This window comes from Thermobia domestica, chromosome 18, assembly GCF_964235325.1.
Source record: "Thermobia domestica chromosome 18, izTheDome1.hap1.1, whole genome shotgun sequence".
Lineage (NCBI taxonomy): Eukaryota > Metazoa > Arthropoda > Insecta > Zygentoma > Lepismatidae > Thermobia > Thermobia domestica.
The window spans coordinates 16,575,712-16,593,114 of NC_137471.1; the positions used below are offsets into that span (position 1 = coordinate 16,575,712).

General features: G+C 35.3%; 1 protein-coding gene across 1 annotated transcript in view; it reads right to left on the bottom strand.

The window, feature by feature from the left end:
- Positions 1-17,403, bottom strand: part of LOC145676088 (15-hydroxyprostaglandin dehydrogenase [NAD(+)]-like) — a 41,489-nt gene that overhangs the window by 13,150 nt on the left and 10,936 nt on the right. Inside the window, exons 2-4 of the mRNA XM_081746966.1 lie at positions 10,193-10,291; positions 6,493-6,616; positions 4,396-4,502 (exon numbers count right to left, since the gene is read on the bottom strand). Of these exons, the coding sequence (XP_081603092.1) occupies positions 4,396-4,502; positions 6,493-6,616; positions 10,193-10,285 (324 nt within the window). The 5' untranslated portion in view covers positions 10,286-10,291. The remainder of the gene's footprint in view (positions 1-4,395; positions 4,503-6,492; positions 6,617-10,192; positions 10,292-17,403) is intronic.

Here is a 17,403-nt window from a genome sequence, read left to right on the forward strand (position 1 = left end):
GATAATAATAATAACTTTATTTCAAGTACTATCAACTGCTCATAGGCAAAAATACAGCACTATATTATAACCACTATATTATCATTTTAAATAGACCAGAAAATTTATAATATAAAGAGTGGCCCAAAGGTAGGTATACAGTACCGTACTGCATTTTATTATATTTCTTATTGTTATCCATTAGGTAGACTTAGTTTCTTTATTATTTATTCTTAATGAGTTTTTACTTATATCTTAAGTTCGGAAGAGCAGAAGCAAATGAACCCATAGACTAGGGTGTTATACTTGATCAATACACGGGTGTATACCTGCTTTTGGGCCACCCTGTAGAGTGACTATTAAAGCACAGCAGGTTAAAGTCTTTGTCAAAAGGTTAATATATTCGATTTACAAGGTTCAAACTTATATATAAAAAAATTAAAATTAGTGAATTTTATAATTTATAATTAACAGAACTGTGCAAATTAACGTTCCATTTAAAAGAATGAGTCAATCTTGCTTAAAATTTCGCATCCAGCATTTAAAAATTTTGGTCACTTATTGTCATATTTTAATACGAAAGATTGGTTATTTGAATAAAAGATTATAATACAGGCACGTAGCCAGAATTGCGTGAAGGGGGGCGGGGTCTGTGATATGAAATACTGTGGTCACCACACCAGGGGCTCGATCATTCTGAACTATTTTACTGGAACATATATTAGTTCGTTTAGCCAGGATTTCGAAACGTGACATGAAATTCTGAAGGCCCAGGAGCTCGATCAATCTAAACTACTTTACTATCAACATATATTGGTTTGTGAGGATGTGTTGGTAAGTATTTTAATAAAATATGAAGAAATCTCGAGTAAAATAAAAAAAAGTATAGAAAAAGATTATACAATATTTACATCCTTCCTCTGTTTATTCAAATATAACAATTTTCCTTTCATTTTGACCTCAACTATTATAAAAAGTACATACTCAATAATGTCTTGTAAAATATTTTGCAATATCTGCGTTCCTTTTTCTGTTGAATGAAATGTTAACAGAACTTTCTGCCACATATATTTTTGTTTTTGTTATTCCGTTAACTACTGTCTGTTTCAAATGACAGGTTAAAGAAACAGTAGAAAATTATTTTTGAAATAACATGTTTGATATTGCAAGGATGCGATGAATAAAATTTATGATAAAAAACGCTTACACAACGGCACTATGCTTTCGGAAGCTTGAAATCTCCCTGACTAGTAGCAGAAATTCTGAGAATTCCGTAACTTTTCTAGAAATTTCAAATTCCCTGACTCTTCCAGAATATATCGCTCACCTCGCCATCATGTATTGCAAGTAATACAAATTTCCTCATAAGAAAGAGTAGCCAAAAGCTTCCTGTAGTTTATTTTTAACGCTGATTCTTCTTTTTCTCATTTCATTTTGTTTCATCCTTCCTTAATTTTTTTCATTTCTAGTCTCGAAGGGGGGGAGGGAGGTCCGGACCCCCCTTGCCTACGTGCCTGTATAATATATAAAATTACACTGAGAATACACAATAATAATAAAATCAAAAGTGGCAGGTAGAACCCTTGTCATAAAGTGAAAAAAGTTTAATTTTTGTAAGAAATTGCTCTATTATTTCTCTTAACATATGTTCATTTTAAATTATAAAATATCGTCACTCTTCTTCGTATTTTAAGTTTTGAATTTAGTGCTACCAATATCGATCGATTCCGAACATTATAAATCGACACTCTTATTCCTATATTTTCTAAGTGACATTCGCTACTAGGGTCTATATTTGAGGCGCATAGTATCAAAATCCGCCACATCCATTTCGCTTAGTTTCGAGTAATTTCGCAAAACGTGCAGTGAAGCTTCATATACACGCGTACAAAGTCCCATATTTGAACTAGTCTTTTTAGTATGAAATATTAAGCTTTTAAACAAAATTCTGTTTCCATGGAATTCCTTTAGACCAAACATATAACAAGCAACATATAACTCAATTTCGGAAAAAAGTGGATTTGGCGGTTTTTGATACTACGCGCCTCATTTATGCAATATCATTTGAATAAAGAATTACCAAGCATTTATGTGATAACTGTATTTCAATTATGTCATACAAAATACCGAATCTTTAATTTGTTCTACTTTGTTTATTGTTACTCCATTAATTTTATATTATTATTATTATTATTATGTTACATAATAATAATCATAATTTTAAGATTTAGTTTCTTCAGGTAACAAGCTGTAATCACTGTAAAAAATAATTTACAATAGGAAGTCGAAAATCCGAACTAATTGGGACCACAGGTAGTTCGGATTTTCGAAACTGACCAAGAATGCCATTTAGGCTTACATATACTGTACGATATGCTATTTTATCGATACTGTAGTTATACCTGTACAGTACATACAGTAATTACAATACTGTACGTAAGGCTACTTACATTTAATGTTTCTGAAGAACCTGCTCGTACACTAAATTACATTGTTCTTGTAACTCAAAACTTATCTTTTATAGGCCTAAAGGAAAATACAAATAAAAGTATGTATGACAAACAATTACATATGAATGAGTTTTTGTAAAAACATTACTTCACACAACGCCGACGGACAATCCTATTATTTGTTTATCGCTAGCGCTAAGACAAAATGTAGAAAGCTTCTAAGGACTGTGTTCGGATTTTTGACGTTTTGGATTTTTGACGTTCGAATTATCGACGTCCTACTGTATATGCAGTTTAATATTATAAAATACAAAGCTAGGATCTTAACAAATTGTCCATTAAAGTAGTCATTTCTGTGTTTCTGTATAAAGGAGTGGCATCAACAGTCGAGTAATTCAATTATATTAATGCTAAGCTTGTTTGATTTGCTCTTAGCCGCGTGAATTCTCGAGATTGATTTTAGTACTTCTGTCAAATCTTCATTTCTGCTTCTGGATTCATAATTTGGAGCTTTTTATGATTTTTGATTTACCAAAAATAAACGTCAAACGAAGAGCCGCTGAGGAAATACATGATTAAATTATTTTACAGTTTCATCACCAGAATAACACTTTCATCAGACGTGTTATCTTGTACCATACTATATAATGCGTCTGATGAAGGGGTTGACAAATCTTGAAGTTGTAATACAGTTTAATAAAAATTTCGTGAATCGTAGTTTTCTGTTCAGAGTTTTATTTGTGTGGGAGTGGTGTCGAATTATTTAGTTGTACATGTGTCTTGATTTAGTGCTGTCATATGTTGTATACTTTTGAAACTGACACTTACATAGCATCTTGTATTACTTGCTGATATGCAAAATGAATAATGTTTAGACGATTTTAATAGACAGTTCCCTATATGCCTACATAGTTAATTTCAATAGATTCGTTAAGTTTATCTTACATACGAAGTAGATCCTCTTATTAAACTTAAAAGTTATTTACTCATATATTCGTTAGAATCCATTATTTTCTATGTAGACAATTTTAATACATACATACATATATGAAGATGTTTTAAAACGAAGATGTTTTGAAACGGATAGGAGAGAAGAGAACTCTTCTGGCCATATTCGTCGTAGGAAGGCAAATTTAATAAGACACACCTTGCGAAGAAATTGTCTTCTTCATACCGTCATAGAAGGAAAGTCAACCGTGGAAGGAAAGTGAGGAACAGGAAGAAGAGGAACACAACTGATCGATGATTTGAAAAATAGATGAAAATATTGGGAGTTGAAAAAGGAAGCTGAAGATCGAGAAACGCAGAAGAAACATTTCCAGGCATAAATCTAGAAATTGAAAAAAAATCCTCATTAGTTCCACGACCTGCCCAGAGGCAGAATACTGATCTATAAAGTCATCACATTTTCTCCTTTTTATTTATTTATTTATTTATTTATGAGAGAAATGGTTCAAGCGCCAGCCAAATTTAATACCAAACACTCGGGGAGATTAATATGCCACACTGTAGTTGGAAACTGAGTTCAGAACATTCACAAAATTCGATCAAGAGCAGAATAAAAGAACGGACCTTGTGAAATCGATACAGATACAAATCTGGGGACAATTTTTCTATGTAATTTACTGAGAGAGGTATCGGAGATTAGGAAAAAATAACTTTATTTTAGATGAAGAGTAGTGCGATCATCAAAGTGCAAGCTTTCTGTGAAAAAGGACTGCATACAGTTTCTCTCGTCTGCACGGTTGCTGACATATCGTCCATGTAATATTCAAAATTAACATTGTTGTGGTTTCGACTGTAAACAGTTCTTCCAGAAGTATTTTGAAACTTATTAAAAAATAAGGTATAATACGTTCGCCATTTTCTCTGCGACCATTTGAGGTTAACTTAGTGTTTTTTAGAATTAGTGTTTTTGTCAATAAGAAATAACATTAAGTTCTGTTAAGAAATAACTGCAACTTACGAGATTTATGTCGTACATTCTTCTCCAGTTGACCTCATCTAAAATGCCAGCATTATTGAAGACAACATCCAAACCGCCAAACTTAGAAATTGTTTTAGAAAAGAAATCTATAGAAAAAGAAACCAATAAATTTTAGTAAAGCTATTATAGAAATATGTCTATGAAGGTATTTTGTACACCTTCCACTTCAATGTAACTGTATTGAAATTTCGTATTTATTTTTATGCATATTAACAGCGTCTATACCTTTTAATAAATTTAATAGACTCATGTAGCTACAACTTCCGACCGACATTGTATACAACAGCCTTGGAGAAGAAGCGGTAGTTTACCGCGAGCACAAAACGGCTAAGAAATCATGGAAACATTGTTAATACAGAAGAGAGCAGAAAGATCTACAGGAAGTTAAACAAGAAGTTATGAAGGGAAACAGACAAAACAAGTAAAGAGTTTTCCCAAAGGAAATGTGAGGATATGTAAATTGGGTTGGGGAAATGTGCAAGGAGCTGACATATATGGAACTTCGTAGAAGAGTAGGAAGTATTCCAGTAGTTGGAAATAAGAATGGAAATATAGTCAGCGAAAGGAATGAAGTTTTAGGAAAATGGAAAAAGCATGTTGAAGAGTTGTATGAGAGCAGAAATAGATATGTTCTAATATTTTCAACTTGTACTTTAATACAAGTACTTTTTAGATAAATTCGTCTCTTAAGGTGTCAAATAGATTCATCTACTAGTCGATTTTCGTTCATTTCATAACTTAATGGTTATGCATAGGAGAACGCCTATGCAGAGAGAAGAAAGGCACCGAAAGTGCAGAATCAGGTTCTATTTGATTTCACTTGACTGTTAAAATGCTTTGCATGTTCGGATAGTACTTTGTAAATCCTTCTTTTAGGGAATCATATATTGTAATCACGCTAACAGTATTAATGTTATTACTACCGTATAACTATAGTTACAGATTTGTCACTTACATATACAAATAAGTTCTTAAGACTTGTAGCCTTTGAATGTGAAGTACTAATAGATTTGACATGTAAAATGTACACCTTTTGGTAGCCATCTAGCAATTTTGCAACGAGGGATCCCTAAACACCTCGTAGGAACAGAAATGAAAGCACATGATGGATCATAAACTTCTCACGAACCTGTAGTGGATGTGAATCATACGTATATTCTATTGAAGTATATCCCACTTTCTTTATACCATCATTACATTCCTTCTCATCATCACAGTCTTCTTTATGCTACATGGCATAAAATGGGACGTAAAACTGATAGACTTAATTAAAATATTTTTTCAAAAGTAAATAAAAAGTGGAATTTCAAGCTTAAAATATACAAAACGATAATCATGTCTGTTGTTCTGTATGGTTGTAAAACATGGTCGCTTCCTCTGAGGGAAGAACATAGACTGAAAATATTTGAGAACAAGATCCTGAGACAAATATTCGGACCCAAGAGGAACCGGAATGGGGAATGGCGGAAGCTTCATAACGAGGAACTAAATAATTTATACGGTTTACCAAACATTGTTAGAATCATCAAGTCTAGGAGGCTTCGGTGGGCAGGTCATGTAGCTAGGATGAAAGAAAGTAGAAACGCTTTCAAAGTCTTGACTGGAAGACCAATCGAAAAACGACCATTAGGAAGACCTAGGCGCAGACAGGAGGACAATATTAAGATGGATCTCGCAGAGATAGGAAAGCAAAGTAGAAACTGGATCCAGTTAGCTAAGGATAGAAGTCAGTCGTGAGCTTTTATGAGCGCGGCATTGAATATCCGGGTTCCATAGGCCATAGAGTTAGTTAGTTAGTCACTTAGTTTTTTCTTAAAGAAAAGTAATTCCAAGACATAACATTTTAACGTCAAAAAAGCATCCTCAAAAATAATATAACGTGAGAGGTTCTTCCGTTTATATCTGTTGTTGAAAGCAGAGTATTTAGTATTTTGAAGAAGTGTGAGTATCCTAAATATACTTCAAATTTCATATACATCAAATTTCCATGGCCTATTTTATTATTCATAATGAGTAAAACTAATAACAAGAAAACAATAAGTCATACATGATAAACTTAACTTAAAAAGGACTTACTTTCAAGTTCTTGCTCGACTGCAACATTACATTTTACAAACATTACGTTTTCAGGTTTATACTTCTCCTGGAGTCTTTTAGCTTCCTTCTGTCCTAATTGTTCGTTAACATCGCAGAAAGAAACCTGGAAATATGATACATTGCACATGAATGTCGAAATTTTAGACACTTGAACAGATTCAATATTGTGTGTTTATTAATCACATAATAATGTTGCATAAGAGTTAAACACAGGTTAAATAAATGTATTTGGTGGCATAGAACCCACATCGCATATACAAAGTTGTGTAGATCACTTAAGTCAAGTTGTTTGTAATGTATGATGAGATTATTTCCAAGACTAAATATCTACGTTTAGACTAATTTTGAGGCAGGCAGACAAGTTGACTCTTTTAAAGAATATGGATTTATTGGCTGATAAGAATAAGCTATTCATCTACCAATAGGCTGCGGAAATATTTTTTTCTTTGGTTAGGTGTTTTAACATCAGCCCTATTCTTCTACCTTGGTTTTAATAAACGTTTCACACGTTGCAGAACTATATGTCTCGAAATAGGGAGTATGTTTAGTACAAGGGGTCCAGAAGCACGTAAAAAACACAAAATTTACAGGAGAAATGAATGATGCAAGTACTTAGACGTAACATAACGTAACCAAATCTAACCAAAAGTAACACAAACTAAGCTAAGCTAATCTGAACTAATCTAAACTAACCTAATATTAGTAGAAATAAGCGAAACTATATCATTTTTTTTGAAAATTATGCGGGACCCATACACTAATATAGCATAACATAAACTAAACTAACCTTACCTAAACTAACCTAACCTACCCTAAACTAACCGAATGTGAATAGAAATTACCAAAATTGTAACATTTTTTAGAGAAAAAAGCTGGACCCCTTCTGCTAAACATAGGCCCGAAATAGTCTTTTTATGATGTAGAGTTAAGACTGGTTTTCATAAGATGTTCGAGAGCATACCTCAGGACTTTCCATCAGGGTAGAAATCATATGCTACTAAAGCGATGGCAAGATTTCATCAATTGTGGTGGCGATTATGCACAGTGTGAGGTGAGTTTAAAATTGTGCTATTAGCACTTCTATTGGCATCTGCATCCCAAAAATGGGTTGCATGTGTCAAATAGGCCTATTTATTTTTTTCCTGTAAGATTATCGATATAGCAACCGGATACAATAATTTCTACCATTTTTGATTTGAATATACTGTATTGTTAAGGTGGATCACTAGGTGTTTCCAGTGCTATGCTAAACGCTGCTTAAGTAATGTGGCGTTTGCCAGATAGTGTCGAGTGTTTACTGATGTCAGATAATAAAGGAAGTAATCATGGAATTTTGCTTGGATACTTACTGGAGAAATTAGTTTTCGACCCTTACCGCAATTCCTCTTATCGAACTTGAACGCTAGAATCCAGGAATTTTCTTATTGTGGCTACTACAGTAAACGTACAAATTTGGCAACAACGCATTATGGCGTTCTGCGCAAGTTTCGTCTCAAAATCTATTTTCTTAAATGTAAATTAATATTTAAATAAAATATGAAACATAACACGAAAAACGGTCAAACAATATATCTATTTTGTAATAAGATCGTTACTTTAAAGTACTTTACACATTCAAATAAACATTTCGTAAAACTGAGCACTTCTTGTAAGATCTTACAGCAAGTGCAATCTTGTGTGCTCATTGTAAAACGAATCAAATATTTTTTATTATTTGATACATTTTTCGATATTAGGAGACACAACCAAATGAATCAGTGTCTTGTGTTGTAGCTGAAACATTGCTCTATCTTATAATGCTATATTTATAATATGTAACGTTTTATTGCCCAGTAGTTAAGGCAATGAGCTAAAATATGTACTGACTTCCGGGTGGTGATCCACCTCAAAGGAAGATGAAATCCATTGTTGGAACGCTGAGTCCAATCAAAAACATACATTTTACTGGTTTTGCTCTGAAATCTGCTGACGGACGGACGGAAGGATGGCAGGTTGTAGTGCTTCTAGAGAACTTTCCGTACGTATACATAACATACACAGTAGTTTGAAAGTATGTATTAATAATGATTATATTATCACCACATATTATGTATCTCCTTCAGAGCTCTTCTCACAGTTTTAGGAGTGTTTTTTCCGTAAAATCAACAAAGCACGATTTCCATAATTACCTTCACTTAGGTCATAGTGTGCTTTAAACACTAATCTTAGTTACAAATAATAATTGGATATTCTGACTGAAGTTTCGGATCCTTAGTTTTCTAACATCAACATTTGCTCCAGGCGGGGGAGGGGGTCACGGTGGCTCTGTCCTAGAGCAGTTACCTCTGATATGTGGGGTATCTGGTTCTATCCTCGGACAAATTAGTTTGCGGTGGACAACATCGTGTCCGTGGGTTTCTCGGGGTACTCCCATTTTCTCCCATATTTCCATCTCATCCCACCAATTCTTACGTCATCATTAATTTCCTTTATTCATCCGTCTCCCTTAGCTTAAAGGGCATCATCGTCAGATATTAAACTGATACATTTCATTTTTTGCTTGAGGCACTGCATGTGCATTTACGAGTATGTCTCCAATTAGTATCTCACTCTGATCAGAATTACAATCCTCTCTTTATAATATATATAATGGAAAAATCAAAATGTTAGTATGTCTCCCCCAAAGATGTTATAAATAGAGAATCTGCCCATATGTATCTTCATCCTATTAAGTCGGTGAAACCAAAAAGCAACCGAGCATCGGCACGTCTGATTGGCTACTCTCCTTTTATACCATCGTCTGATTGGCTACTTTCGTTTCCGCCATGATTGTTGGCTGAAAACATTGCGATCCTATTGGGCGGAGTGGGCAGAGTAAGGGTGGCGAAACTGACGTATGGGTTCAAGATTTTGTTGTAAGGGCACATCCTCTATTTTATAAGATCCTTGGTCTCCCCACACTAAGAAAAAAAATTGTAGTTGGCGTACTTAAAAAGATAGGTTACATGCATAATTCCTGTAGTTTTTAAACTTAACGTACAGCAGACGTATAACTAAAAACGCATGTTTTATAATAGTTTCTGTATAAGTGTTCCATGTATATGTACTTTCCGTATGAAACAATGTAGGCGGCCAGGATCTCACATACAAATGGACGTATATAACATATAGATGACGAAGGTAACATAAGTATATGCATGTGATATACGGAAAACTGTTAGATATCAGACGTCCTGCAACGGCATGATGTAACACCTAAGGGCAGTGCCTATGTAGCATACGAATAACGTATGCTCCGTACTGATTTCTATAATAAGCAAGAGGATACCATATATTTGTACAATATACCGCTGTCCGGAGAACGGAGTTTTCTCTGTGTAGCAATCAATTGTGTAGCCGACAGGGATGTCATTATATGTATTGATATCTGTATGTTAGAAGTAATAAGAACTGAAAAGGATTGAACCAATTATGCTGTATAGACCTGCTATAAGTTTCGAGAGTTAGAAAGCATTGTATTGTACTAAGCCGAGCTTAAAATTATAACTTCTATTATGATTACTATTACAAAGATACCGTTTAACTTAGAAAAAAAATACGTTATTTTAAATACTAGCCCAGCTTTAAATGTAAGATAAAGAAAATCATAATAATTTTAAGTATATTATTATAGATATACTCCTGTTGAGAATTAGCTCACCTTCATACCGCGTTTCAGCATCTCTTCTACTGTAGTCAATCCAATCCCTGAGGCACCTCCAGTAACCAATGCTATTTTACCTTGAAGCGCCATTATAAACTAATAAAGACAATATCAAATTAATAGGTTAGAGAGATTTTTCAAAACTGAAAGGTCCATATACAAAATTTCATATCTCTAACGTTCATAGATTTCGAGATATGGGCATTTTAAGATAATAGTTGCTTCCCCTCTTTCTCACCTCAAAATGTTGAATTTCTAAAAATCCTTCCTTAGTGGAACCTTACGTCACAAAACCCGTGTCGCCACGTTTGGCCTAATCCTCGTTTCGCCTAACCAATTATCTGACACTTTTATGACAGATAAATGATAAGATTTGTGTCCGCCATTTTAGGCGAAAAAAGGATCCTCGTTTGGCCTAATCCTCGTTACGCCTAAAATGGCGAACAATAAGAAAAAATCGTGGAAATTCAACTAGAGGGAAATAATATAAGAGAAAATTCCCTAGTATATAAAGAGTTAAGAAATGCAAAATATATAGATTAATATTATATTAACTACTTTCGAGGAATTGGGATTACCAAAACTCCTTTATGTATTTACTAGGACCATGGATGTATACGAATATATATATGAGTAGGTAAATAGCAAAACCCGTTAAATTCACATTTTAAAATTTGTGAAAAATCGAGAAAAACTGTTTAAACACGTCATAATTGTAAAATAACATTAGAAACTAGAGAACATTAAAAAATTAAGAATAATGTGAGTGTTGATCTGTCGAAAGCTGTATAATGACACTAGTCTGTGAATTGCGTTATTGAAGAAAATAGTTTGGATTTAACAGGTTTTGCGTATGTAAATGGAAATAACAGCTTTTGTATCTGGACGAGCGGCCATTTTTGTTGAGCCTCAAGATACAAAACCTATCAAAAAGAAAGGGAGTCAGAGTCAGACATCAGTATTATGCCTACTAAAATATTGGGGGGGGGGGATGTATTATCAACTATACATTGCACAAGATTGGCACAAATGAATATGGATACATAAATGCTACATTAATTTTGTTCTAAGTTGAAACCAATGTATCCAAATGTGCAAAAAATGAATTATGTAACCTCCTCTTCATAATCATCTACTAAATGGAAATCCATATCGTCGTCGTCCTCTGGTGCATCACCATTTTCTCGGTTTTCTATTCCTCAAAAACCTCTTTGTAAAACGTAAGCTTTCAACTGCTTTCAATCGTCAAACCCTTCGTAACTACAAGCGGAGTTAATTTATGCCTATCCGTATACATTTCTAAACTGAATGACTATATTTTGGAAGAGTTTGTAACCTTTTATGGACTAACATAGGGTGAATATTAATTTGCCAATTATCCCAATATATGAATTTGAAATATCATCATCATCATCATAGGTATTCTGCCTTTATTGGCAGGTCACTTGCCGCAGCTGAGAAGCTTCCATGCTCCACGGTCCTCCGCTAACCTTTTCGTCTTCGCGTATGATCTTTCTGTTTTAATATCATCCATTAATTGTAGTCTCCTTCGCCCCCTCCCTCTCTTTCCCGCCACCATACCCTCTAGGACGTCCCTCATGATACAATCTCTTCTTAGGCAATGTCCCAACCAGTTTCTCTTCCTCTTCCTAATAATATCTAAAATGTTCTTTTCTCACCCACCATTTCTAACACTCTCTCATTCGTTTTCCGCTCGACCCAACTAACTCTTTCCATTCTTCTCCACACCCACATTTCGAAGGCTTCCAGTCGATTTTCGTCACCCTTACGCAATGTCCACGTTTCCGCCCCATACAGCACAACACTCCACACGAAGCATTTTATGAGTCTTTTTCTCAACTCTTTGTTCAAGGTCCCACAAAACAGACTTTTCTTTCTTTTAAAGGCTTCTTTCGCCATTCCTATCCTTGCTTTTATTTCACGTTCACATTTCATGTCATTACTAAGAACACTACCCAGGTATCGAAAACTATTCACTTGTTCTATTTTCTCCCCTCCTACTTTTATATTTGACACAGACCCCTTTGTTCCAATCACCATGGCTTTTGTCTTTCTAACATTTATTTTCATCCCATATTCTTCAAAGCCCTTTCTCATTTTTTCTAACATTTTATTGATTTTCTTTTCAGATTCTGCAACAAGGGCCATATCGTCTGCAAATCTTATGCATCTAATCATTCTACCTCCTACCGAAATGCCATCATCATCATGTAGGCTCTTTTTCACTATCTCTTCTAGATAGACATTAAATAGTGTTGGCGAGAGGCAGCATCCTTGTCGAACTCCCCTTCCAATTGCACTCTCTTCCGTCAGTTCTTCCCCTATCCTAACACTTACTTGTTGGTTCATGTATAAGTTTCTTATGAGTCTTCTATCTTTCCATTCCATCCCTATCTTTGTTAGAACTCCCAACAACAATTCCCAATTCACGCGGTCAAAAGCCTTTTCTAGATCAATAAATACAACATACACCTGTTTCCCTTTTTCTATAAATCTTTCACCGATCACCCTTAATAATCCAATAGCATCTCTTGTGCCCTTGCCTCTTCTGAACCCGAACTGCTCTTCCTCAACATCTTTATTTGTTCTTCCATATAACCTTCTGTTCAGTATTCGGAGCAGAATTTTAGCTGCATGAGATATGAGACTAATAGTTCTATAATCCTCACATCTCTTTGGGTTCGATTTCTTAGCCATCGGTATCATGATCGTTTTCAGAAAGTCTCTTGGCCATTCTCCTGTTTCATATATTTCATTGCATAGTCGCCACAATTCTTTCTTTCCCTTGTCTCCTATATTTTTAATGAATTCAATTGGTATGTTATCTATTCCCGTTGCCTTTCCATTCCTAATCTCGGATATAGCCTTTTCAAACTCATCCCGAAGAATACTAAATCCTTTATCATCCTCGCCTACTTCATTTTCCACTTCAACATTTAGGCTACACGGTCTATCCCTACTCTCATATAAGTCTTCAACGTATTCTTTCCACCTTCCTATGACCTCATTTCTCTCGCTGACTACCTTCCCATTCTTATTTTCTACTGCCATCATGATACTCCCTTGTTTCCTCCGAAATTCCATAGATTTCACTTCCTTGTACATTTCCTCATATTTCCCAACTCTTTCTAATTCTTCTATGTCCTCGCATTTTCTTTTGTAAAACTCTTCCCTCGCTTTGTCTGTTTCTCTTCGTAATTCATTATTTAACTTTCTGTACATCTTTCTGCCCTCTTCTGTGTCAACCTGTTTCCACATCTTCCTCTCCCTCATTTTCTGCAACATCTGCTCTGTAACCCATGGTTTCTTAGCAGTTTTGTGTTCGCGGTAACCTACTGCTTCTTCTGCAGCCTGCTGTAAGCAACGTTTAATATGTTCCCACCGTGCGTTACTACCTGCGCCTATCCTTTCCTCGTTTGAACATTTTTCTTCGAATTTTTGAGCGAAAAGATTTCTTATTTCCTCGTTTTTCAACTTTTCAGTATTCAACACTTTGTTACCTACTTTTCTTCTGCCTACATTTTTCAGTTGAATATCTACTTCGGCCAGCACAAGATTATGATCAGAGAAAATATCAGCCCCGGGAAGGGTCTTCGCGTTCTTTAAGCTATTCCGATACCTGTCCTGAATCATAACATAGTCTATCTGATATCTTCCGCCGTCTATTGGTGATTTCCATGTATATCTTCTTCTCTTGTGCTGATTGAACCAAGTGTTCCCAATTACTAGTGAATTCTGTCTACAGAAATTCACCAGTCCCTCTCCCCTTTCATTTCTTTCGCCTAAACCATATTTGCCTACGATACTACCTTCCTGTTTTTCTCCCACAACTGCATTGAAATCTCCCATTAGAATTAAGCATGCACCCTTCTTCTCCCTATCTATAATTTCTTCTATTTTCTCATAATTTTCCTCTACTTCTTCATTTGCATGCGAAGTCGTCGGTGCATATGTCTGTATCACCACTAGATCCTTTGTTTTCCCTTTAAGTCTTAACATCATAACTCTATCATCAATAAATTCTACTTTCACTACCTTCTCCTTTAAGCGCTTTCCAAGAATTATTCCTACGCCATTATGACCGCCCTTTTCATTACCTGAGTAAAACATTCTATATCCTTCGCTGTTCAATACCCCATTACCTTCCCATCTAACTTCACAAACTCCTACCAAATCTAAATTATTTTGTTTCATTTCTTCTTTAAGATTTTCTAATTTTCCTCCCTGTAACATAGTACGTACGTTCCAGGTCCCTATCCTAAATCTTTTGCTCTTCTTTGTCTCTCTTTCTCTGTTTGTCTTCCCCCCATTATTACTTTCTCGTCCAATAGTCCTTCCCAAGCCATCCCTCTCCCGGAGATCCGAATGGGGGGATATTTTACCTCCGGAACTACATTTTGACCTGCGAAAGACCATTGTTCATATGTTCTCTTTTCGCTGCTAGCAAACTAGGGAAAATAGAGTGGTGGTTTCCCGTTGCCTTCCACCCCGCAGTATCCCAGCTGTTAAAGTCACTCTGACCACGCCTGGGATTAATGTCCAAGTTGCCGTACCAATCACTATGATTTCCGCCAACTTGGCTACTGGAGAACTGCTGCCTTCTCTCAGAACACTCTTCGTCTGGCTACTCCATTTAGACCAATTCGGTAGGGGTGGCCCTTCTGGTAGTGAACTACCACCGACACAGCTCTAAATTTCACTGTAGCACGCAATCCTCCCCACCCGACACATAAGTGTCTTCGTAAAGGTGGTGTTTATCGGGGAGGATTTGAAATATAGCCAAACAAAATGTGCAAATGTTGAGTTTGAGCAAAACAGTGGCAGAAAGGGAATCAGAAATGGTAAATAAGTGGCAAAATTTTTTAACATGTTGTTCCAGAAGCATGTTATAATTTTGAATGATAATTGACACGAGACATTTTAAGAAAGAGGTTCTGCTGAAGCTGAAGAGACCATTTAGAGAAAAATCTAATCCAACAATGTTCTGTTCAAAGTAATGAGTTACCCTGAAATACAAAACAAACGACTTTTAACCATAGGTAGTCCACTCACCTTCTCTTTTTGGCTACATTTCGTTTCCAGTTTTCCATATGTCTTGTACGTTTCCTAAACAATTTTGGTGTTGTTTGGTAACAAAATTATGATCATCGCTGCTTAGAGTATCGTTTTCTTTCGATTTTGCGTACATTTGTCTAGTAATTATTAAAGAAAAGCAAATAAGCACAGAAAAGTTTCACGAACAGTTAGGTTAAGACGTATAGTGTCTCCATTTTCAGTCCAGGGTGCGTGGCGGCTCAGTAGTAGAGCGTTCACCTCCGATGCTTGGGGTCCCTGGTTCGATCCCAGCTCGCGCCATGTGGACTTTGTGGCGGACAAACACCGTGCTCGTGGGTTTTCTCTGGGTTGTCCCGTTTCTTCCCACTTTCTTCATTCCACCATTTCATTCATTTCTCATCATCACCGTCTCCTTTAGCCAAACGGCATAACCGTGGGACGTAAAACTAAATATTTCATTTTCTTTTTTTTTCAATTTTCAGTCCAAAAATAAAAAAAAAATAATGAAAGCGCACACTTCAAATTCTGCCAAATAAAATTTCGAAGATTTACGAAGAGTTGCAATAAATATTCAGATTACTAAATTAATCCTATGCAGTACGAAACCTCAAATTGTTTGAAATATGGAATTAACCGGGTTTGATTCTGCTTTTCTCATTAGGTTATTTGCTGGTTTGGGATTTAACAGTTTATGAAACTGAATATGGAAGAGGGATTTAACTGTTTTTGCATCTGTATTTCTGTTCTTCACATAGTAGGAAATATTTTTTTTTTTCGAAAAATTTCCCTCCAGTTTTATCTCCACGATTTTTTTATAGTCCACCATTTTAGGCAATACGAGGATTAGGCCAAACGAGTATCCTTATTTCGCCTAAAATGGCGGACATAAAGCTTATCTTTTATCTGTCATAAAAGTGTCAGATATTTGGTTAGGCGAAACGAGGATTAGGCCAAACGATGCAAAATCCACAAAACCTATGCACTGTCAAAATTTCAAGTTTCTAGCTAAAGTTCTTTGGTCTAAGCGTTCAACAATTATTCAATCAAGACTTTCTTTTTATACAAGATGGACTATTTATCTTGGTACCTTGTAACTTTTAAACTAATGTGGAAAAAACGCTAAGATTTTCTATGATGCAAATATTGACAGAGGGACGTTCTTTGGCATAAATATAATACCACACGTTTAACAGTGTTGCAAACTCAATAAAGTTGTATTTTTTTAAAATGACGTTATTATAATTGTCACAGTACTGTACATTTCAAATCTACATTTTAAACAAAATCTTACAATGTTACCGTTATTATTTAGTGTTGCAAACTAAGGACGCTACATTATCACAAATACCCAAGTTATTGTGGCCCATGCAGCAGTAATAACACAAATGACACAGACGGGGCAAGGCATATCCGAAGTATCTTAGGGTGCAACACAATGATCAAGATATTTCGGATTTCGAATAAATACGAACAAAGTTAAAAGGGGTTACAAATTTTCGTTCTTTCAAAAGCCATTATTTGGAAAAACTCCTTACAAGGTACATTCGGGAAGTGTCCCCCTCGATATTCGTGTAAAATTGATTCAAATGCAAAGTTCTCCGCGGCCCAATGTGTATTGTACTAATTTTAGCGGAACATACCAGGAATTTGCATATTTATGAGCCTTATATATATATATATATATATATATATATATATATATATATATCGGGAATTCAATCATACATTACTATAACGCTCGGACATAAAATTTCTTAGATGTAACTGGGCATGCATGTCGGCATATGCAAAAGAATTTGGATCAAGTACTGCTTCTCAGACACATGTTACACACTTTAGCCGCTTTCTTGGATAGGCCATTGGATTCAATTTTTGGTTTTTCAAATGGAAATAGGTTCAAGTGGTACATCAAGTTCATGTATAATTTTCTCGGAAATTCACTGGTGTAGTGAGTTTTATCGTATATTGCACTGTTAGCAAAGTGTCGCATGTTAAATGTCAGGTACTTCTCGAATATTGAACCAAATAAAAAGTTATGCAGGGCAGAGTAGAAAGTTGTGTTGTGCAGTGTACCAAGAGTGTATTACGTGATTTATTGTTGACGTAGACATTCATCCAGTGTGCTTACTATC